Source organism: Quercus robur, chromosome 1, assembly GCF_932294415.1.
Source record: "Quercus robur chromosome 1, dhQueRobu3.1, whole genome shotgun sequence".
In the NCBI taxonomy this organism is placed as follows: domain Eukaryota; kingdom Viridiplantae; phylum Streptophyta; class Magnoliopsida; order Fagales; family Fagaceae; genus Quercus; species Quercus robur.
Window position 1 is genome coordinate 32,667,679 of NC_065534.1, and position 24,075 is coordinate 32,691,753.

At 37.2% G+C, this 24,075-nt stretch overlaps 4 protein-coding genes across 16 annotated transcripts in view; all 4 read left to right on the forward strand.

Annotated features, from left to right (window-relative positions):
* Positions 1–208: 208 nt before the first annotated feature.
* The window catches only part of LOC126731573 (probable disease resistance protein At5g43730), a 33,126-nt gene continuing 9,259 nt past the window's right edge, over positions 209–24,075 (forward strand). For 2 of the 6 annotated variants that reach the window (XM_050435060.1, XM_050435062.1), the window contains exon 1: positions 209–3,057. In XM_050435060.1, the coding sequence (XP_050291017.1) occupies positions 262–1,272 (1,011 nt within the window). In that variant the 5' untranslated portion in view covers positions 209–261 and the 3' untranslated portion in view covers positions 1,273–3,057. Of the gene's footprint in view, positions 3,058–3,194; positions 3,249–8,953; positions 9,211–24,075 lie in introns of those variants that run through there. The other 4 variants (XM_050435059.1, XM_050435061.1, XM_050435063.1 and 1 more) reach the window with 4 other exon arrangements.
* Positions 1,439–3,054, forward strand: LOC126701685 (putative disease resistance protein At4g10780). Its single transcript, XM_050400018.1, has 2 exons — positions 1,439–2,145; positions 2,490–3,054. Exons 1-2 carry the CDS (start codon positions 1,439–1,441, stop codon positions 3,052–3,054), a joined length of 1,272 nt encoding a protein of 423 aa, XP_050255975.1.
* On the forward strand, positions 16,407–20,477 carry LOC126701825 (uncharacterized). The gene is made up of 3 exons (XM_050400253.1): positions 16,407–16,832; positions 17,009–17,251; positions 19,305–20,477. Exons 1-3 carry the CDS (start codon positions 16,407–16,409, stop codon positions 20,475–20,477), a joined length of 1,842 nt encoding a protein of 613 aa, XP_050256210.1.
* LOC126731345 (disease resistance protein RPV1-like) overlaps positions 22,654–24,075 on the forward strand; it is a 33,908-nt gene continuing 32,486 nt past the window's right edge. For 3 of the 8 annotated variants that reach the window (XM_050435036.1, XM_050435057.1, XM_050435055.1), the window contains exons 1-2: positions 22,656–23,181; positions 23,424–24,032. In XM_050435036.1, coding sequence (XP_050290993.1) covers positions 23,485–24,032 — 548 coding nt within the window. In that variant the 5' untranslated portion in view covers positions 22,656–23,181; positions 23,424–23,484. Of the gene's footprint in view, positions 23,182–23,423; positions 24,033–24,075 lie in introns of all 8 variants that reach the window. The other 5 variants (XM_050435038.1, XM_050435054.1, XM_050435040.1 and 2 more) reach the window with 4 other exon arrangements.

Genomic DNA, 24,075 nt, shown 5'->3' on the forward strand with positions numbered 1-24,075 from the left:
TATGTCCTATCAAACCTAAAGGTACTTATTTTCAACAACTCAATATTTTGATGAATTATATTGACAACAAATCCAAATTTGGAACTTAAATGCTTTCTTTCCTTTACAATTAATTTAATTTTGTACGTGAACAAAATGTATAACGTCCATATTGGTATATATATTATACAGGGACTTGCCAATGGAGATGGTAAGCCTAATTAAGTGATATGGGCTCCGATTCGCAAATATTACAATTATCACAGACGTGCCTATAAACATATGGAAATTCTCGAGGAAAAATGGGAAGCATTAGAATGTCGAAAGGAGGCCATAGAATCACAAATGAATGCACAACCAGGAAAGAGCCCAAAAATAGAAGTTAAAAATTGGCTCCAAAAGGTAGAAAAAATGAAATCGGAGATAGAAAACATTAAACAAGAAGCTGACAAAAGGATGTGTTTCTCACGTATGAAACTAGGAAAACTTGCATGTGAGAAGAGACAAAAGGTTGAAGAACTTCGTCAAGGAGGTGATTTCAGTGATGGTTTGGTAGTTGATCCACCTGTAACTGTAAGCCATGGAGAAAAATTGTCAACTACAACATTAGTGGGAGAATCTACAGCCAAAAGAACAAAGGAAAAGATTTGGCAACACTTACTAGATGAAGATTCTAGAAAGATTGGTGTTTATGGCATGGGAGGCATTGGAAAAACAACGATCATGAAACAAATTAATAATGATCTATTAGAAGAGAAAAAGTTCGATAACGTAATTTGGGTGACTGTATCAAAGCCATTTAATGTTATCAAGCTTCAACAGGATATTGCATGCAAGTTGAATCTAGATCTCTCAAAGTTTACGGATGAAACTACAAGGGCAAGCAAGCTAAACAATGCATTGGAAGATAAGAAAAGGTATGTGCTAATTCTAGATGATATGTGGGAAGCATTTCGTCTTGAGGAAATAGGGATTCCAGAGCCTACTCCATCAAACGGATGCAAATTAGTATTGACAACTCGAAATATTGATGTTTGTAGAAAAATGGATTTTAAGAACATTAAGATGGAGCTTCTTTCAGGAGATGAGTCAAGGAATTTGTTTTTTGATACAGTGGGGAGTAATGTTTTGAATGTTCAAGATATAAAACCAATTGTGGAGGAAGTTGTTAAAGAAAGTGCTTGCTTGCCTCTTGCAATCATCACGATAGCGGGAAGTTTAAAAGATGTAGTTGATGCTTCAGAGTGGGAGGACGCATTGTATAAGTTGAGGTCAACAAAAAAAAGTCCATGAAAATTTAGATGCTGAAATAGCTGAGAGGCTTCGATTCAGTTATGACCGCTTAAAAGATGAGAAACTTCAACGTTGTCTCTTGTGTTGCGCGCTATACCCGGAAGACTACGAGATTAGCAGAGATGAGTTGATAGAGCATTTGATTGATGAGAAAGTAATAGAAAGTATGAAGAATAGGAAAGCAGAGTTTAATAATGGTCATGCTATGTTGAATAATCTTGAAAATGCCTGCTTATTAGAAGGTGGGTCTAAAGATTTTAGAACCACTGATATTTTAGAAAAAAGGCGTTTTGTGAAGATGCATGATCTAATAAGAGACATGGCCCTCCGGATTGCAGATGCTAAGTTCCTGGTATCAGACTATGTTCCAAATGAAGAAGAATGGGGGAATGATGTTGAAAAGGTTTCTTTGATGTGCAAACGTGGTTCAAAATTTCCTAATGTGTCACCAAAATGTCCTAAGCTGTCGACCTTGCTTCTACGAGGATATGTAAACATCATCCCAGATTCATTTTTTGTGCACTTGCATGGACTCAGAGTTCTTCATGTAGATTGTCTTGAGTTTGAATCTTTACCAAATTCAGTCTCTGACTTGAAGCATCTTACTTCATTAAGGCTTATTAATAGTTTTCATATTAGGCGTGTGCCTTCATTAGCAAAGCTTACAGCATTAAGGAGTTTGGATCTTTCGGGAGGATCACTGGAAGAAATACCTCATGGTTTGGAAATGTTGGTCAATTTGAGATACCTTAATGTTGATAGTTATAACATGAACCATAAAATGATGCCACCAGGGATTTTACCCAAACTCTGTCAACTCCAAGTCCTCAAATTGCCTTTTTCTGGTTTAGAAGTTAATGGAGAGAGGAGATGGTAAGGTTGAAGAAATTAGAGTGTTTTGAAGGCCAATTTAATGGCGTTAAAGGCTTCAATACATATGTTGAATCCTTAGAGGAGGGAGGACCTAGCCATTACATATATGCCGTGAATAAAAAAAAGCCAGCTAGCCAGGTGGGAGTTGCCGAGTTTGGCGAAAGTGTAATTTTAAGTGACTGCAATATATGTCTACTCCCAAAAGACGTTCGTGCCCTAATAATTTGCGAAGGTCAACGTGGCAGTGTGTCTTCGGACCACTGGAAAAAGACTGTTTGGTTTAATAAGGGGTGTGAAGAAATAGAATACCTTAATTCTTATTTTTACACCTTTTCTCTTCAAAGCCTTGAGATTCTACTTCTCTACGAATTGAATAATTTAAAGGGACTGTTTAGAGAAGAGAAAGTCGCACCAGCACCGGTCGTCCCCCTCGGCACCTTTTCCCGCCTCAAACAATTTTCAATATGTGATTGTCCGAATATAAAGAAGCTCTTCACGCCTGGATCGTCGATGCAAAACCTGGAACAGATTAAGGTCTATGGCTGTGAACAATTAGAGGGAATAATAGGTGGGGCTGAAGCATCTGATGATGAAGTTGAAGAAGAAGAAGCAGAAAAAATTGTGGAAATATTCCCCCAATTGAGGAAATTGACATTACAGTATTTACTGGAGCTGAAGACCATATGCAGTTGCAGTAATGTAATACTTTGTGATTCTCTCGATTTTATTATGATAGAGGATTGTCCGAAGCTTAATAGATTACCTCTTTCTCTGCACCTTATTGATGGAGAACTATCTTCTCCTCCTCCTTCATTACAAATCTATATAGAGAAAGAAAGGTGGGAATTGCTGGAATGGGACAATCATGATATGAAGATGGTCCTTGAACCTCTCTGTCAGTTCATTTAATGGGTATGACTCTCTCTATTCACTTTACATCTTTGTTTTATTTGAAACGATTCAATTTGTTGGTTATCCATTTCTCCTCCTCGCTTTCTTTCTAATCTCTTTTTCCTTTTTCTTTTGGTACCCTTTACACCACCCCGCAGTGGCAGTGAAATCTCAAGGTGGGGGGAGCAGATAATTCACATGACTCTTCCTCTGTAAGTCAAACCCCGAACATACATGCCTATCCATTTTAATTATTCTTCCTATTAATTTGTTTTCATTGGTTTGCTTTTCTTTGTTGGTTTTTTTTTTTTTTTTGAAACTGAACCATTCATGTATTAATCAAATTAACCAGCATCCCAGTACAAAGCATCTAAAGCAGGTGGAGGAGATTCCTCCATCCAAATAATGTCCTCAATTACATTTCTAGCATATCTGGCCAGAGAGTGAGCCACACCATTTGCATCCCGGTGTACACAGGTAAAGTGCACAGAGTGTAGCCCAGAAACCAAGCAGTGAATGTCCGCATACAAGTGTCCTAATCGAGACAGCCTTGGCCATGCTCCAGCGATATTCTTCATAACAGAAGCATTGTCACCTTCAATTACCAATTCTGTGAACCCCGAGTCAATAGCCAGCTCCAGTGCTTTTCGACACGCTAGAACCTCTGCTTCTTCGCTGTCCACGACTTGAGGACCTTTAGCAGCCAAAGACACCATAACCTCCCCACAGTCATTTCGGATTACAGCCCCAACACCCGACGCATTGATGTCGTTGAACACCGCTGCATCAAAGTTTAGTTTGAAGAGGCTTCGAATTGGTGGAGACCACCTTTGTTGGTTCCTGGTGGTTGGTGGTGGACGGGATAACTGAATTTGCGCTTGTCTAAAGTCCCCCAAAAAGTCTTTGGCTCGTTGCTCCAGTCTTGATGGATCCTGTATTATTCCACCATGGGTAATCACATTGCGCTGGGACCAAATTAGCCACAGCTGCACCAGAAATAGTTCAAAGACTTCCACAGATAGCTTGCTCATCAATTCCTCAAATAGTTGCATGATATCAGCTTGGCCATTCCCATGCTTCTGTAACTCTCTTGAACACCCAGCCCACACACCCTTCGCAACACTGCATTCCCATAATGCGTGGATCACAGATTCATTCTCTCTTTGGCAGAGCTCACAGGTACCATCAGTTACAATACGTCGACGAGCTAGATTCTCGCGGGTAGGGAGACTATCATGCAAAGCCCGCCATGCGAAAACCTTTATTTTGTTAGGCACATGTAACTTCCATAAGCTCCTCCATACAGCACCTCCATTCACTACTTTAGAGCACTCACCTTCATCCTTATCTTCCCTCATAAGTTGTCTGGCTGTCTGATACCCTGACTTAACTGAATACTCCCCATTTTTGTTGTAAAGCCAGAACAGAACATCCTCACCATAGCTATGACTCAACGGAATGCGCAAAATAGCCGCTGCATCTTCTCTGTGAAAACTCCTTTCAATTTTCTGGCGGTCCCATACACAGCAATTCCAATCAATTAGCTCTTCAACCCTCCATTCCCACTCCTCCACCATAGGTGGGTGAAGCACTCTGTTAGTAGGATGGTTGGGAAGCCATTTATCTTGTAAAACTCTTATTGTAGACCCGTTCCCCACTCTCCAGCAGCAGCCTTGCTTTAAGATGGGTTGAGCCGCAAGCATACTTTTCCACACATATGAACTATTTGGCACATCCCCTGCATCCAAAAAGCTACACCTAGGGAAGTATTTGGCCTTGAAGCATTTGTGAACCAGCGACTCCTCATGTTGCAGCAACCGCCATCCTTGCTTTGCCAACATTGCAAGATTAAAACTCCGGATATCCCGGAATCCCATCCCTCCTTGTTTCTTTGGTTTAGACAAAAAACTCCAACTCTTCCAATGTATTTTTCTTTCATTGCCCACTTGACCCCACCAAAAGTTTGCACACATTGAGTTAAGCTCGTCACATAGCTTCACCGGTAATTGAAACACGCTCATTGTATATGTTGGAATTGATTGAGCCACCGCTTTAATAAGTACCTCCTTCCCCGCTCTTGACAACATTGTTCCTTTCCACCCTTGCAATTTTTTCCACACCCTATCTTTTAGAAAAGAGAAGGTTTGATATTTTGAGCGACCAACAAGAGTAGGCAGCCCCAAATATGTCTCAAACTTATCCACCTCCTTTACCCCCAAGCAATTTGTTATCCACTCCTTATGATCAGCCCCCATATTGGTACTAAAGTAAATGGATGACTTCTCAAGGTTTATACATTGTCCGGACGCCGTGGCATATAATTGCAACATCTCCTTGACCACTTTCACCTCCTCTCTACTAGCTTGACAAAAGACCAAGGAATCATCCGCAAAGAGTAAGTGCGAGATGCGAGGAGCCCTCCTACATATGGACACTCCATGTATCTGCCCCTCCCCTTCCGCTCTTGCCATTAAAGATGTGAAGCCTTCTGCACATAAAAGAAACAAATAAGGAGATAATGGGTCTCCTTGTCGGAGCCCCCTAGAAGGAGTAATGTTACCATAGGCTTTCCCATTGATACAAACTGAAAATGATGGAGTAGAGACACAACACATCACACGGTTAATCCAAATTTCAGGAAAACCCAACTTCACCATTATACCTCGAAGAAAGTCCCACTCCACTCTATCATAGGCCTTACTAATGTCCAATTTCAAAGCGAGAGATCCTTTTTTACCCTTTCTTCGACAATGCATAGCATGTAAAGTTTCATAGGCAACCAATACATTATCTGTAATGAGGCGACCAGGAACAAAAGCACTTTGGGAAGGAGCAATCAACTGTGGAAGAATTAGCTTCAGCCTATTTGCAAGGACCTTAGAGATAATTTTATAGATGACATTACATAAACTTATTGGCCTATAATCAGACATTTTCTCCGGTGATTTTATTTTAGGAATAAGGACAATATGAGTGTAATTAAGATCAGGTTCCATATATCCCGTATTCAAAAATTCTAAAACTGCCTTAACCACATTGTCACCCACAATATGCCAAAATTTTTGATAAAATAGAGCATTCATACCGTCGGGTCCTGGAGCCTTTGTTGGTCCCATCTGGAACAATGCCGCTTTTATTTCTTCTGCACTATAATCCCCGGTTAGAATTGTCTACATGTCATTAGTCACCTTGTGTGGGACTGCAGCGATGCAATCATCCATTCTATCACATGTACCTGCCTTGAACATATTCTCAAAATACTTGATGGCCACATCTGCAACATCCTCTATCTCCTCTAGCCAAATATTATCTTGGTTCCGGATCCCTTGAATAAAATTTCGACGTCGCCTCTGTGATGCTTTCGAGTGGAAATACTTGGTGTTTCTATCCCCATGTCTCAACCATGAAATACGGGACCTCTGTGCCCAAAAGATCTCTTGTTTAAGTAAAAGATCATCTAACTCCTTGCTGACCAAGACAAACTCAGCTTTTGTTTCTTCTGTCAGTTCAGACTTGGTAAGTAATTCCACTTGTTTTTGTAAAGCTTTAATCCTTTCTGTATCCGGATGTGTTTTAGCTGCCCCCCATGCTTGCAATTCGGCCCCACACTTTGCAATTTTTCCTTGTACATCACCAAGAGCTGAGAGAGCTTCTCCATTCGAAATCCACGCCTCCCGGACCACGTCTTCACACTCAGCCCAGAGCAACCATGTTTCTTCGAACTTAAAGCCCTTTTTGCTCCTTAAACTTGTGCGCCTATCAGTCTTAGTCTGAAGGATGATAGGCAGATGATCAGAGGCGTGAGAAAACAAGTGTGTGACCGTGCTAGCTGTGAACTTTGAACGCCACTCCTCATTCGCCACAGCTCGGTCTAGTCGTTGCCTCGTGTTTGCATGTCCAGGACGCTTGTTATTCCAAGTGAATTGGTAACCCAAAAAACCCAGATCAGCCAAGTTGCACCTCTCCAACGCATTCCGAAAGTCATCCATTTGAACATATGAGGGGGGCCTGATGCTCTGTTTCTCAAAGGAATGTAAGATGGCGTTGAAGTCTCCTATACAAAGCCACGGCCCATCTACAAACGTGGTAAGGTGAGATAAGAGAGCCCAAGAGTTTGCCTTCTGGTTATGTTCAGGCCAGCCATAAAAACAAGTCAAGTACCATTGAAAACCATCTTCCTCTACCACTGTAGCCAATATGTGATGTTCAGTAAAATTAATGACGTCTAGTTTCACTTCCGCTTTCCACAAAAGAGCCAAACCACCACCAGAGTCAGGCTTCTTGACAATGAATTTGTTAGGAAAAGGAACCTCTTTACAGTGCTTCGCAAAACCCTTTCTGTCTAAACGCGTTTCCATTAGAAAACACACCATGGGAGCTTGATCCTTCACCAGTTTGCAAAGGCTTCGAACTGTCCAAGGGTTCCCAAGCCCTTGGCAGTTCCAACTTAACAGCCTCATTGTGATCGGCAAGGGTGGTCAGACACCCCCGCCGCTGTAATGTGAATTTGATCATCTTGGACACGTCCCCTCTTTTCCACATGCATTTCCTTATCGTCCCCTGCCTCCTGCATGTTAAACTGTGATGAGTCCCTCTTCCCTAATATTTCTTTTTGTTGACATTACTCTGCAGGCCTAGGCCCACACTCCATCCTAATCACTCTAGTCCACTTGGGCCTGGCTGTGTGATTTCCCACAATGGGCCCATTTTTAGTAATTTCACCGCCAGCCTGCAACTCCCCACGTGTAGCTGGCCCTTCCAGAATAGTCTCCGAATTAATAGGAGATATGTTATCCGTAACTGACGTTTTTTCTTCATTGCTTGGTTTGATAACCGCCTGAAAATCAGTACCGGTCCCTTGATCCTTGCTCTTTCCTTTTTCATCATTTACTCCTTCAGTAGGGTTTGTAGTTTGAACACCAACCGCCGCCGTCATCTTATCTCCGCCGCCGTTCTCAGATGCAGAAAACTGACTTGGTTTTTTCTTAGACGGTGACGCATAACGAACTCCCACAGCTTTCAGCCAATCCCCATATTGGCATGTCACCTCCTTTTCATTCTTCAATGCCGCATAATGGCCAGCACAGTGGCGAATGTCATGTCCGAGAACACCACAATAGTGACAGAGCAAAGGAAGCCTCTCATACTTAAATGTAACCCAAGAACGTCCTCCATCTGATCCTGCAATATAACTACCTCTCCGGAGTGGTTTAGATAGTGGAAGAGAGACTTTAACTCGCATGAAAAGACTCTGTGCTTCCTGTTTTGGCCTTTTTTCAATCTCTTCCACGACTCCCATCCTGCTTCCCACTTCCCTCGCTACCTTGGGAGAAAACATATCAAATGGTGCACCCCAGATCTGGACCCATAAGGACAGTGAATCAAATTTTACGTTGCTCGCCGTCATACCTTTCTGCCACTTGCGCAACAGAAGCGCCTGATTATCAAATGTCCAAGGGCCCCCACTTAGCACCCTTTCCAAGTCAAATTCCGTTTGGAATTTGAATTGGAACAAACTTGCCCCCACTTCCAAAATCTGAACCCTGTCATCCAGGCCCCATGCTCTTCTCAGAGTATTCTGTGCCGCCCTCTTATTGAAGGGCTTACATGTAAGAAATTTCCCTATCAAACTCAGGTTGCAACTCTCTATTTCATCTTTTCGACCTTCATCCGGAACCGTGATCACCTCCTCTTCTTCGGTTGTTAGCTTCATATTCTCCAGACTGTTTATCACATCTTCGGCCATAATTGTATGAAAAAAGGAAAAAGAAAAGGCAAGCCCTTAGGGGAATCTAAGGGAGAGAAAATACTCGATAACGAGAGGGAGAGCTCCTACGTAGAGAAAATACTTGATAACGCGTTTCTTTGTTGGTTTGATATATTAAAAAATAATAATTTTGTTGTTGGTTTGATATAGGATACGTCATCAAGCCAAAGCCGACTCAAGAAATAATTGTGTGGCATGGTCCGCGTGGACCCGCAACTAGATCTTGGCTCTCAAATGTGTTTCCGTGTAATTCTTAGCTCTTTTGGTTCTGATTTGCTTTTTATTTGAACTTTGTTGTGTTATGATTTATGAACATGTGTTCTTCTCTTTGGCTGAGTGGGATGATCTTCTGTAATAAATTGATACTCCATGTTAATTTGTTTAGTAATTGTGAAAGGATTCAAACATTGTCTGTTTCTGCTTTAGAGATAATGTGAACTATATAAACTGTGAGTGTGCAAATGTTTCCAATTGCATAAGAGCGCACACATCCTTTTTTCTGAACTCGTAACCCAGTTAGCAGCTGCATTGGCTGTTCTTTTTATTAGATACCACAACTTGTGCTATTATTTAAGGGGCTTTCCCTATTTGGATTCCTCATTTTTTAGTTCAAAAATATCCCTACACTCCTATGTTGAAGTAGAGACAAAATTAAAGGACAATCTGGTAAAAATGCAACTCTAACTCTCACTAAAATATTACCTAAAAGATAGGACTACTCTCCTATTAATTTTTAAATTGATTTATTTACTTATAAATTAAATTTTCAAAATAAAAATTATATATATAAAATAAAAAAACGCAATTTTTTTCCTACAAAATAGGACTAACAAAAAAAAAAAGACTCATCGCACACGCGAAACGCGTGTGATGAGGCTAGTATTAGGTTTTGTTGTAGTTTATATTATTTTAATGAGTTAGACTTAAAAATAAAAACTAGGATGTGGAGTAAGTTATAAAATGAGATAGTAAAATAGATAAAGTAAGTTTTTAAGGTGTAAAATAGAATTTTTTTGGTGTAAAATAGAATTTTTTTTGACATCCCAAATGCTAGTGCTCTAACCAAATTACATTCATACAGTTAGACTTAACATGATCAATTCATAGGGCATGTTTTCATCTATAATACAAATTCCTTTAACTGATAAGGGAGGAAAGAGGGCGAAATGATCCAATTGTGGGCTAAGGCTTATCTTTTTCACAAAGTAGTTTTTTATGCCCAAAAGAGAATAGACATCTTTTGTTGCATTGGGCCTTCAATGTGGAAAGAAAAGCCTGAAAAATTTGAGCCTAGTTTCGGCTCATCTACCTTAGGGTACCTAACATAATTAAAATTTTATGATTATTTCAAAAAATAAAATATGCTAATGTTAATATGTAAATTATATCACTCGATTTAATTAAATAGAAAATATTCATTGACGGATTTATAAAAATTAGATCCACCTACCATATATATCTTTATAAGACAAGTTAGGGCTCATTTAGTTGGAGATTTCTAGTATTGTTGTTTAAAATGATGTGAAAACTGTGATTTAAAAAGTGTTGTGAAAACACGTGTTTACAATGTTAATAAAGTAAAAATATTTTTAGAATAGAACCATGTTTCAGTATGTAAAAAAACATAATTGTGTGTTTGATATGTGTTGTTTAACCAAGTGAGCCTCATGTTTTTCAAAATATTTACAAAAGTGTTGTTGAGCAACGTTATTTGAAATCTAAAATCTAGTAAGAGGAGTTTTCCTAATTCAGTGTTTAAACGTCCTAAAATGAGCAACATAATTCAAACACTCTTGAAAAAACCCCTTACCAAATGCGTTGTTTTTTTTTTAGAATCACAGTTTTCATTGTTTAAACATTAAAAACTGTTGTTTAGAATCACATACCAAACAACCCTTAATCAACCACTAAACCAATTGTATTTCCTGCCATTAGCAAAATGGTTTAGTTTTTTTATTTTTTATAAGAAATTGAAACTTCATTCAACTAGAAAAAGAAATTACATTATGGAGAAGAGATTGCTTTATAAAACAATGACTCCCTTCAATCCAAACAAAGAAATCATCAATGCCAAAAGCATATTAGCAAAATGGTTTAGTTTCTTAATTTTACTTTCAAGCCAACCTACCTAAACACTTTTGACTTGATTCAATCTTAACCGCAACATATTTAATAAATAGGACAGTGCATCTACAGGACCGTAGAATGATAAAGTTGCGTTACACTTTCAGCCATCCATTAAATGACTCAACTCTCCTTACAAAACCCGTGGTCTTTTGGCCCATACTTACTTCATGGACTCACGAGAGTGAACTTCATCTTGAAATAAAATTACAAAAAGAAAAACAAATTAAAACATCCAACATATATATATATATATATATATATATGTGTATGTGTGGCATCTTTATGTTATCACTATTTACATATTGCTCAATTCAGAAAATTTTTTTTACAAGCTTACAATTGTTTGTATTTGTTTTTATTTTTTATTAATGTGTAACCCGTGCATATGTACGGGTACAATTAAAAACAATCACAATTAGACTGTTCAAATTATATATATATATATATATATATATAAAGAGTTTCAAATTATACATAGTATTAGTTTACATTTGTTTTTAAACCATACATTTCTAAAATATGTAATAGTTTCTCATTATATATATATATATATACATATATATGATTTAGAATTTAATTGTTTTAAACTTTTCGGTTTTTACACCTAATAATTCACTTACCACAAAAATTAAAAATTTAGATAGACACATGGCAAAAAATTAGACTCTAATTGAAATCTAATTTAGAATTTAATTGGATTTTCTCTAATCTTTGGCTATATATATATATATATATAGATAGATAGATAGATAGATAGATAGATAGATTTGAGTACTTTCGTTTCAAATGTTTCAGAAAATTATAATATTTAAGTTAATCTGTATTGTAGAAATTTATTTCACAAGTAATAGGACATAGGAAACATAAACATCACCATATACATATGTTTATATAAGTCCTATATTTGCTTATTAAGGTGAAATATAAGTTGTGATAAAAGTCATCTTAATAAACAAGAGGAACAAATTCCACAAAAAATTTCATCAAATGACACAAAAATATGAATTTTGACGTAAATCTAATTTTTTACAATTGCCCCAACATGAATACTTGAGAGGATGAAAATATACATTATTGGAGTATAAATAATTGCATATTATGGTTAGCTCAACACAACAACTTTAGAAGCTCCATTCATCATTGATTTTGTGAATATTCTAAGGTGCATTGTGTCGACGCTTGGCCTCGATCAGAACAGTGGTGGAAAAACTGCCACCGTCGTCGCAGGCCCTCGTTCGACGACCCACCGTGGCGATAGCTCCCGCATGCACGGGGCCCCGTTGGAGGGCCACTCTCGAATGATGGTGTTGTGTTCGTGTGGAGCTTCGCGTGCTCTCTCTCTCTCTCTCTCTCTCTCTCTCTCTCTCTCTCTCTCTCTCTCTCTCTCTCGGTGGAGGAAGGTAGGTCTACCTTTGGCATTATGGCAGGAATCTGGGCTAAACTTTAGGTGATTACCAAAGGTCAGTAAAGTCGCCACTAATCATTAGGTTTTTCTAAGGTGTGATTGGTCACCTATTTCTAGTTGATTTTATTACCAATCCTAGGTTAAAAAAAAAAGGAATTTTTCCTAATCTAATGTGGATGGCAAAAACCCTTGATTCTTAGGTTCGGAAGTTTGGTTACATGCGGGGAAGGTGTTAGACACCCCACAACGCATGTCCAAGGACAGTCCTTTGTTTTGATAAAACCTTAATGTTTGGCAATTGGTAGTAAAAACATGATTTTTTAAGGTTTGGCTTTTAAATGGGTGTGGACCCAATCTATGCTTTCCTAAGGCATTCAAGCAAAGTGCCAGATTTTCACGAAGAAAATCCGACGACATGTCACCTTACTTTTGCGGCGAAAATTAGGCATTACTTGCCTTAGGTGACACGGACTGTGACAATCACACCGGAGAAGGGCGAGCAGGTATATATATATACATACATCATGCACAATGCATGCACACAGAGCAGGAAAGTAAATGTTTGCATCCCTATAGCATGGCCCAAAATATAAGTTCAGGAAAATAAACAGGGGTCACCATACTCTAGAGATGAGGACGAATGGTACACGGCATGATATACCTAATACAAACCATCTAGCGGAGAAAGGGAGGAGGAAGGAAAAGGGTTTAAAAGAGTACATAACCAAATGGGAAAAGCTAGACCCTAAACCTACTGACTACCGCCGCTTGGCTTGTATAGAAATGCTTGCGCCTGCGCCCTTTTTGCATACGCCTGGGAGACCGTGCCCTAGCTCCATGCATCCTCGCTCCATGTGTGTACATGCAAAGGCAAAGACAAGAAATCAACAGACAAGCAATGGAAGGAAAAGATGTGGGAAGCATATGAAAGAAGCATAAAGCGGATAAGTAGGGTAGACATGGCAAACACAAAAACAAGGATGTGAGCAAACAAGCGAAAAGGTAAACAAGCAAGCAAAGAAGCAAAAAGGCAAACAAGCAAGAGATCAAACAAAAGGTGGTGTCCGTGAGAGACAAATGTAGGTTTGGATTTAATATCCATAACTTCATTGTGTTGAAGCATGAACGACACACTAGCAAGAAAGACTCATGCATGGACATGTAAGCAAGCTTGTAAAGATGCATAGAAAGCCAACAAGTGGCGCAAACAAACATGTAAGCATAGCATTGCACAGAGCGGGAAAAGGGGAGAGGTATGCGCTAAGCAATCGGCATCATGGCGATGCCTCCCGAATGGCTACATCCAAACTAGGCCTCATGGGCATCGGATGTAACCACATAACCATAAACCCGTTGAGGGCGTCAAACGTGGCAAAGCCTAGAACAAGAAAGGCTAGCACAAGCATGGAAGATAAAGCATAAAGGCAAGCAAGCATAGACACGCAAAATGGGTGATCCAAACCTTTTGATATGGGCCTCTGTGTACGGACAATGACAAAAACCATAGGGTCTAGATCAGGTCCTAACCATTAGGCCAAAAACACAAGAAAGAAAGATAAAGCGACAAAAGGGCTACAATAGCACATGGCATGACAAACAAGGCCTAGGTCTAAGCACAAAAACATGGTAACAAGCATGTGGAAGATAGCATAAAGTATGTAGAGAGCATAGATCTAAGCACACAAGCATGTGGAAACCTGGATCTAGACATATAGGCATAGAAATGTGCATGCAAACATGTAGAAATTTAGCACATGGACATGGTGGAACATGAATCCAAGCATATGGACATGTATGGATGTAGATCTAAGCATGAAACATGGCAAAAGGCGCATAAACACATAGATCCAAGCAAGGCATGACAAGCATGTGAGCATATAACCCTATCATCAACATAGAGCAAGAAGAGGAACGAAACAAAGGAAAGCATGGCTTAAAACCCTAAGCATGTAAATCTAAACATATAAGCATGTAAGGATGTAGATCTAAGCATAAAGCATGGCATAAGACATAGCAACCAAGAAATCTAAGCTAGAAACACACATAAAACAAGAAACATGCCTAAGAAAGCAATAAAACATGTTATTCAAGCAAGACAAATGCTAGAAAAAGATTTAGAAGGTTAGGGGTGTGGATGATAGCTAGAGAAGCTACATCCACACCCCCAAACCCCAAATCCAAAGTGTGGAACCAAGGAAAGGAAGATTGGGTATAAGAACAATACCTTGTGTTTTTGGTGAAGAGAGAAGAATAAAAAAACTTTGATGTGTTTTTTGGGTGTTTGGAAGAGAGAAAAAACTTGTAGAGAAACTGGGCAGAGAGCCAAACTTAGAAAATGTCTTCCTTTTTTCGTCTGAGGGGTGCCTGGGGCTATTTATAGCCCCGATGCCCCTTTCGAGGTGGCGACCCTTCAAGGACCACCAGCCTCAAAAGGCCTCTGATTGAATTGGTTTTGACTCCCCTGGAAAGATTTTGACTTCCTGTTTCCAAAAAGGTATGGATCTTGAAAATTCAATAGTATCAAAAGTTATGGCTCTTGGAAGTTAGCGGTGCATCAATCGGTGCGTTATCGTGGTTTTCGTGATATCTTGACCATTCTAACTCCGATTTTGACCCATGAACAGTGGTTGGAATGAGATTTGATAATCTTCGCGATGGTGTTGGTTTCAACCCATTCTGATAGTCGAATCAAAATCATGGTTTTTGGGCCCACCCACAACCGACTTCGGGTCAAACTTGGTCAAAGTTGTCAAAATTCTCTGAGAAGCTCGAATTTGATGTAAAACTATGAAAAATGCTGTTTTGTGAGGGTTTTGACCTTGTTTGACCTTCGGTCAAACCTAGGGCTAACCATGGGTATTTTGGTCATTGTAGTTGAAAAAGACACTTCGGGTGCTCCGGTGCCCGAACGAGTTGCGCCATGTTGTTCTAGATGTTCTAGCTGCCCCATGGAGAGAAAATGATATTTTTAGATTTTTAGAGTCTGGCACACAAATCAAGAGCAAACAAAATACGGTATCAACACATTGGACATATAAGTCCTATGTTTACTTATTAAGGTGAAAATATTAGTTGTGATAAAAGATGTCTTGAAAAACAAGAGGAACAAACTCCACCAAAAATTTTATCAATTGATACAAAATCCAATTTCTTACCACTACCCCAACGTGATTGCCCAAAGGAATGAAAATATACATTATTGGAGCTTAAACAATTGCATATTGTGGTTAGCTCGACATAACATCTTTAGAAGCTCTGCTCATCATTGCTTTTGTGATTATTCTAGGGTACATTGGACATTCTTCTCTTTCTTTCTTCTTTTTTTATTTTTATTTTTTATTTATTAATTCTATTTACAAATACGGAGGAAAAAAAATGATATACTATTGGTTGTAATTTTTCATGCCCAGTCCTTCATATCGTATTGCTCTTTGTAATTAGTGATAGAAGTTAAGGAGGACTATTAGTGAATTTATTATCAGTCCTTACTATTCCCTCTAATTAAGTAAAACAGCTTTACCTACTTGCAGAGAGATTGAAGATTCTACACTAAAAGGAGACTTGTTCTAGTTGTGAAGGTTTCATCGATTCGCCGTTTCTTTGAAGGTTTCATCGATTCACCATTTCTCTGAAGGTTTCATCGATTCGTTCTACATCTACTGCGTACAGGTAAGTTCTCCGTCTTCTTTATGATTCTCTCAGTATTTCGGTGTCTACTTCTATTCTCTCTATCTTCTTAGTTCATATGTGCTGTGTGCTGTGTTATGTATTTGTTTCATTAATTCCAACATTTAGGCTAAAACCATATGTACCAAAGATCTAATTCCAGCATTTAGAATTTAGAATGATAAAGAGTGAGGCGTGGATTCACAAGTGTCTCTGTGTGTGTGTTAAAGTTAAACCTATCAGTCACAATTTCATGAAACCATAAATATATATATATATATATATTAATAAATTGTTTGCAATAATTCTTGCTTTTGTGCATTCAGATATGTATTTGATTTTTTATTTTTGGGGGGCTCTCTTTGGACTACCTAAATTATTTTTATCTACATATCTATTTAGAGCATGGACTCAAGACATTATTCATCGTCCACTAATGTCTTATGGAGGAATATTAATCTTGAGGATGAACTTTTCGATGTATCTGAAAGTAGTCCCCTGTTAGTTGAAGATTCTCCACTGAATGATGAAGTTGCCACTTCTAAGAAAAAATCAACACGTGGTATCAACTTCAGTGCTGAGGAAGACAAGCTACTTGTAGCAGCATGGCTCAATACCAGTGTCGATTCTGTGTATGGTAATGAGCAACATAAAACAACATTTTATGGCAAAGTTGCAAAATACTTCAAGGACCATAAGACTGATTCTACAAGTAGTGTTTCATCCCTAACAAGTCGATGGGGAACAATTAATAGGGAAACAGTTAAATTTTATGGGTCCTTAGCTAAAATTGAAGCAAAGAATGAAAGTGGAACCACGGCTGATGACAAAGTATAAATTTTGCAATGGTCTTTAATTTTTTTAGATTTACAACACAAATAAATTGTTTGAAGAAACTAATTATGTTATATTTATTTAATTTTTTTTAGATTTAAAAAGCAAGGGAATTATTTAAAGAAATTCACGGTTACTTTTTTCAATATGAACATTGTTGGCTAATGTTGAAGGATTTTCCAAAGTGGGCAACTACTATGCCTAGGGAAGATTCAAGAAAAGAAATGCCTCAAACTCCAGATTCAATAGATCAAGGAGGGGGGGTTGACGGCACTATGGTTTTCGAGAGGCCAATAGATGGAAAAGCTGAAAAGGCTAATCGAAAGAGAAAAGATGATGGGAAAGATGTTGCAATGGAATATTTGAAAAAGAAAAAGAAAATTCTTGAAGAAGGTTGTGCAGCCGAAAAAGAGAAAGTAAGTATCAAAGCGGAAAAGGTTCGCTTGCAAGAGTTGAAAGAGAATGAAAGAATTATGATGCTAGACACAAGTGGCATAAACGAAGACCAAAGAACTTTTTATGATGGACTCAAAAAGGAAATCCTTGCAAAACAAAGATCAAGTCGTTCATTTGGATGAGATGATGTTGGTGACATCTTGTTTCAACCTTATTTTGGTAGTAACTTATTTTAGGCGTTGATAAGTATATTTTGGCATTTTTTGGGTGTTGCTGATTTTAGGCCTTGATATGTATTTTGTGGCATTTTTTGGGTGTAGCTAATTTTAGGCCTTGATATGTATTTTGTGATCTTAGCAAAAAGTCTTGACTCTTTTATTATGTGATCTAAGTAATCCTAACATTTTAGCTTATATAAAATGTCATGTATTTTCTATATTTGATTTTATATTACTATAGAATTTATATTACTGTCATGCTTAATGCTGGTGCTGTGCTATTGACGCTGCTGATTGGGCTGAGAGGCCAGTGTGTAAGTGCCCTGATTCTGCTTTGGTGCTATATGCTGTATGCTGTGTTAGTGACTATTGCAGTGCTGTTTGGCATTGGTTAAGGTTGTGTAGTAGGTATTAGATATATGTGTGTGCTAGATGATAGCAAATGGGGGATATTGCCATGTATATACAGTTTCAAACCTCAAATCATTATGTGGTTGTTTACTGCTATTTATGTGTTTCTTTGGCTGCCTGAAGTCTATTTTCAATTATATGCTTCTGAAGTCTAGTAGCTGTTTATGTGGTTGTTTGCTGCTATTTATGTGGCTGTGAGACAAGTTTCTTTCTTCAATTATATGCTTCTGAAGTCTAGTAGCTGTTTATGTGGTTGTTTGCTGCTATTTATGTGGCTGTGAGACAAGTTTCTTTCTTATATGTTGCACTTTGTTTTATTTTCTTGTTCTTTTCTTTATTTTCTTGATTGTTTTGATGGAAATTTGTTTTTTATGTTCTGGGTATATGTGCTAGTGTAAATTAAGTTATGAATTGTTGTTCTTTTTTGTGTATTTTGGAGAACTTTTGGCTCAGTTATTGATGAGTGTAAGCAATTTATGTATAGTTTAGTTCGTTTTCGTTGTTTATGAATGATCTTGGGTGGTTTATGAACTAAAAGGAGACTTGTTCTAGTTGTGTGTGGTATATTTATAGCTACTACTTATTAAAATTTCATTGCTCTGGATGGGTTTTGGTATGGAAGGTTATTACAATGTAAATTGGGCGTGGTTAAATTTATCAGGCTCTAAGGACTAAGATAGATATACATGCACCTGCTTCAAACCTTTGATCTCTTTAATTGGTTACAATATAGACTAGGCTTTATAGATTCATTTGTGTGCATTGTCTCTATATGCAGCAATCTAAGCTCTTAAGGTTGAAAGAAGTGCCAAGGAAATAATAGAAGACAACAAAATATGTCTTATTGATAGTCTACTCTAGATGGTAATGAGATAGGCATTAGGGTACACTTTGTTTCAGGTCCCTCTACTTGAGGGTTACACTTTATTGCCTACAAATCAAGTTAAATGATTTTTTTTTTTTTTAAGACTTAATGGGATTTGGAAACTATCATTCTAGTCTGCAAATTGGGTTGTTGTTCTAGATATTTGTCAAACTTTTTTTCCCTTTCTTTCTATAAATTTTTGTTTGTCTTCCACAAAAAAGATAAAAGAAAAAGAAGAAGAAGAGTAGCACTTACCTTTATATATACTATGTTATTACTGAAGAGTCATCCCACTGCTTAATGACATAATCAGAAAAGTTTTTACTGCTTTCCCTTCTCCCCAGAACTCTCAGACTGATCTGCAACATTCTTCATTTTTTCTTTCCTCTTTGTATATATTTTTTCTTTTGGTCTGTACAACATTCCAGCTTATTCAGCACACTTCTGAGTATATAATGACAATTAAACCTGCAATAACATCTTAATTACAACCAAACCTTCTTTTAAAGTTATTGATTTCATTTCATATTATGTTTTTTGCATCTATATTGATAATTGTTTTCTAATGTTTTCTTCTAGTTTATCTCCATGGGTCGTTCTTTTTTTCGTGAATTGCTTGATGATAACTCAAATGAAGATGAGATAATTATAAAACTTCTCATGGGTTCGACATCACAACGTAAGCATCGTCAGTATATCGACCGTAATCATTTGGCAGGCCATAGAAGGCTTTATGATGACTACTTTGCCGAAGAACTTGTATATCCTCCCAAATTATTTCAAAGGAGATTTCGAATGAGACGTTCTCTTTTTCTCCGAATCCTATCTAAGGTAAAAGCTCATGAACTTTGCTTTATCCAAAAAAGAAATGCTGCCAAAAAGCTTGGTCTATCTCCCCTTCAAAAGATGACCGTTGCACTTAGAATGCTTGCTTATGGAGTAGCAGCTAATTTTATGGATGAATATATGAGAATAGCAGAAACCACTACAATAACCAGTATGAAAAAAATTGTTGCAGCAGTGGTTGCTATTTTTTTAGAGGAATACTTGAGGTCACCAAACAATGAAGACATCGCTAGATTGTTAGCCCATGGCCAAAACCGTGGATTTCCAGGCATGTTGGAAAGTATTGATTGCATGCATTGGAAATGGAAAAATTGTCCAACTGCATGGAAAGGGATGTATTGTGGTCATATTCGTGAGCCAACTATTATTTTGGAAGCAGTGGCTTCATATGATCTTTGGATATGGCATTCATTTTTTGGGTTACCTGAGTCAAATAATGATATTAACGTGTTGGAGCGGTCTCATGTATTTTCTGAGCTTGCACAAGGACATGCTCCTGCAGTTAATTACTCAATCAATGGTCATGATTACACAATGGGATACTATCTTGCCAATGGCATATATCCAAAATGGTCAACATTTGTGAAGACAATCCCATCTCTATTAGGACCAAAAAGAAAATTATTTGCAAAAGCTCAGGAGACATATAGGAAGGATGTAGAGCGTGCATTTGGAGTGCTTCAAGCACGATTTGCAATTGTACGTGGACTTGCACGATTTTTCTATCATGAAACACTACAAGACATTATGAAAGCATGCATAATTCTTCATAACATGATTATTGAAGATGAGCGAGATGAAGCTAAAGCAGTGGACTTAGATTATGAACAAATTGATGAGATTTCATGTACACCAATGTCACATGAGCCGACTTACGGAGTTCATTCAAGTTCATCAATGCATTAGGGATCGAGAAGTTCATTCTCAACTCCAAATGAATCTTGTTGAACATTTATGGCAATTACATGGAGAGTCATGAAAACTTTTGTTTTTGTTTATTTGTCTCCTCTTCTTTATGGAGTTGCCATTAAAACTTTTGATTTGGTTTATTTCTTTCATTTTGTTTATGAAGCTACCATTAAAACTCATTGGCTATGTTGTTTTGTTGTGTTAAGTTTAGTATTAGCCAATTGTTTTGTTGTGTTAAATTTAAGTACCATTTGTCATCAAGGAAGTGGCAAGCTCAACTATGTTTAATTCAATGGGTTCTATGTGAGTTAATATTATTGGATATGAGTTATTTGTGTAAGTTTTCTATGGACTACATTGGTAGTTTAGTTCAGTTGAAACAACTTCAACTTGATAGGTTGGCTTTTAGATTGCATATGTTTTTGGCTTTTGATATGAGCCTTGACAGGTTCAACCTTTTTTTTTTTTTTTCGAAGGTGACAGTTTCTAACTTTTTTTATTTTCATTTTTTAAAAAAATGCTTAAGAAAATATGGATATATATATATGATAGTTGAATTATGAGGATTGTTTGAAAATGCTACCGTTAGAATAAGAATATTTGAAAATATGACTCTTTAGGAATAAATATTACCGTTAGGAACAAATAATAAAGAAAGAATTAAAAAGAATTAAATAATAATATTTAAATGAAGTGATAAAAATATAGAACATCTGATAAATGAGATATTGTAAAATGATGTGGTAAAATAATAAAGTGGGTTTTTGGTGTGTCAAAATGAAAATTTTTTTTGCCACATCTGCTACGGATGCTTTATGGCTTCAGATAGAGATGGCATTAGTTGTATTTGAATTCTACTAACCCTGTCCTTGTTTTTCATTTTCACTCCCAAATAATGTCGGGGGAAGAAAATGAAACAGCCTCCTATATTTTCTAGTGTTCCTCTCAGCCAAAAAAAAAAAAAAAAAGATAGCTAGTGTTCCACAAAAGTAAAAAACGTGTGGGGCTTTCTTTGGACTAAAGTGGGATTGCGTGGAAGAAGATATTCTTATTCCTTATTATCACTTGTCTACTTTAGTTTTCTCTAAGATGGATGGGATATTATTTATATATTTTATTATATAAATTTTATAAATTAATGTATCATCAATAATGAAAAGTAATTCACTCTTATATCTATTATTATGTCAAAATGACACTAATTATATGCAATGGCTCATCATTTTGTGATTTTTTGTTATAAAATTTGTAATAATATTAATATTTTGACACAATCACATTCACTACCACATCAATTTATAAATTATTTGTTCTAAAAATTTTAGTGATTTTAGCTAAAGTTACAAATTTTACTAAAAATTATGAATAAACTAATGTGGTAAGAACATAATAAATGACACTTATAAATAACATAATAAATGAAGATTGAATTACTTTTTATTTTTATTGGTAGCAATGTTAGTTTGTTAGGCTTAAATAATAAAATTTGTAATATCTTTATAAAAAAAATTGCAATATCTCTAACAATAATATGATCTTCGTATAGGTGGGTTTATGGTTCACTCCTCCTAACATTACTCTCTTCTTTGTATGGTTTGGGTTTATTGTCTACCTTTAAAAATAACATTATTTTGTTTTTCCCTAGGGTAAATGTATGCTCACCTCTCCTATTGTCGAAGTACTGACATGGGAAGTGTTAAGCGTTCAATAGATTTCTTACAACTCACCTTCGATTCCCTAAAATTACTCATAAGAAGCTATTTACTATCTATTTACTGTTCTCAGAACTTGAATTGACTATCAAGTTTTGAAGTGGAAGTGTCAACATTAACAGTTTTCCTTTATATTTTCTTAGAAGAATCGTTATCATGCTTAGGAAAATAACAAGAAGCAACATGTCAGTGATTGGCCCTTTGCAAAGAAAAAGCCGTGCGGTGCGGAGCAAAGTGTTCCCCTTTTGCATATCACTGACGCTAAAGTTAAGGTAGTTGTTAGTAAGCCAGCCAATAGCTATAACAAATCACCAATATACAATGATTCGAAATGAAGACCATGGGAAAAGGTAGTCTTCCACTATAATAAAATTACCAATATATACTGATTCCAACGAAGACCATGTGAAAAGGTTGGTCCTCCACCATAAAAAAATTACCAATATACAATGACCATAAATGCTAAAATTTTTAATAGTTTTGACGGGAAAGGTCTAAGAAAGTAGTGTGAAATGTTTGACGGCAATCACTGGAATGGTTCTATGAAACTTCCATGATATTGCAATGTAAAAAGCATTAGTTGGCACTTGAAAGTTTATTAAGAAGATGGTCACACCGAAAAGCGAGGCTACATTATAGTCTCCTTTTGCTTGCATTCAGTCACCTTATCTGTCGTTCACTTTCCTTATATCTGAGTTTGCCTTCGTTCCAGCAACTTTAAGTTTTCCAAATCCCCCATCTACCTCTTTCTTCAATCACTCTTTAACTCCAATTCCCTCTTCCATTCGTCAACCCTTCATAACCTTACCAGATTTCACCCCAATCGGTTAAACCCATATCCAATAATTCCACAAATCTTTTTCTTTCATTCACCCACTCCCTAATAATCCAACGGTGGAGACATCTCTCCCTTCATCAGGTGGGGGCTGGGACCGTGGAACATTGAGGGATTCCCTCTTATCCTCAAACCTTGGCATCAGAAACTCTAGGTAAGAGATATTGACTTCTCTTTCATCCAATCCAATTGTGGGTCCAAAATTCATATTCTACCTAGTGTGTTAGGGTATCAGATTTCTGTTTTAAGTGTGGGAGGTTAGGACATGTAAAGCGTTCAATAGATGTTACAGCTCACCTTCGATTGCCTAAAATTACTGGCAAGAAGCTATTTACTATTTACTGTTCTCATAAGTCATAACATGAATTCACTATAATGTCGTTTTTTTTTTTAAAGGCCCAGTTTATGTGTGAGGAGTTCCTCCGGTAAAAAAAAAAAAAAAAAAAGCTTAATCCGAATGGCGCTTGTGACCACCAAAGGAGCCTCATCTTCCTCTTCCTCTTTCACCCACCAACCCAAGAACTTCAATGTTTTTTTGAGTTTCAGAGGTGAAGACACCCGTTTTGGTTTTGTAAGCCATCTGTATCACGCTTTGTGTCTCCAAGGTATTCACACCTTCATCGATAATGATCTTGAAAGGGGAGAAGAAATTTCTACAGAGCTTCTCAAAACCATTGAGAATTCAACGTTGTCAGTTATTATATTTTCTGAAAACTATGCATCCTCCGCTTGGTGTTTGGATGAACTTGCTAAGATTATTGAGTGTTGGGAAAATATTCAATCGGTGTTACCAACTTTTTACAAAGTGGATTCATATGGAGTTCGTAAATCGGTGTTACCAATTTTTTACAAGGTGGATCCATCTAAAGTTCGTAAGCAGCAAGGAAAGTTTGGGGAAGCACTAACTAGACATGAAGAAAATTTTAATGATAAAGAGAAAGTACAAAGGTGGAGGAAAGCTCTACTTAAGGCAGGCGGAATTTCTGGATGGCACTGCAATAACAGGTATTTATTTAGTGACTATTCTTGCTCGTTGGTTTTTAAGGAT

Bases quoted from the DNA above. Each gene is read 5' to 3' on its own strand.
- LOC126701685 (XM_050400018.1), top strand. From the start codon at position 1,439: ATGAAGAATAGGAAAGCAGAGTTTAATAATGGTCATGCTATGTTGAAT. The intron at 2,146-2,489 runs GTAAGGTTGAAG...TTCTCTTCAAAG, and splicing joins GTTAATGGAGAGAGGAGATG to CCTTGAGATTCTACTTCTCT.
- LOC126701825 (XM_050400253.1), top strand. From the start codon at position 16,407: ATGGACTCAAGACATTATTCATCGTCCACTAATGTCTTATGGAGGAAT. The intron at 16,833-17,008 runs GTATAAATTTTG...CTAATGTTGAAG, and splicing joins GAACCACGGCTGATGACAAA to GATTTTCCAAAGTGGGCAAC. The intron at 17,252-19,304 runs GTAAGTATCAAA...GTTTTCTTCTAG, and splicing joins GTGCAGCCGAAAAAGAGAAA to TTTATCTCCATGGGTCGTTC.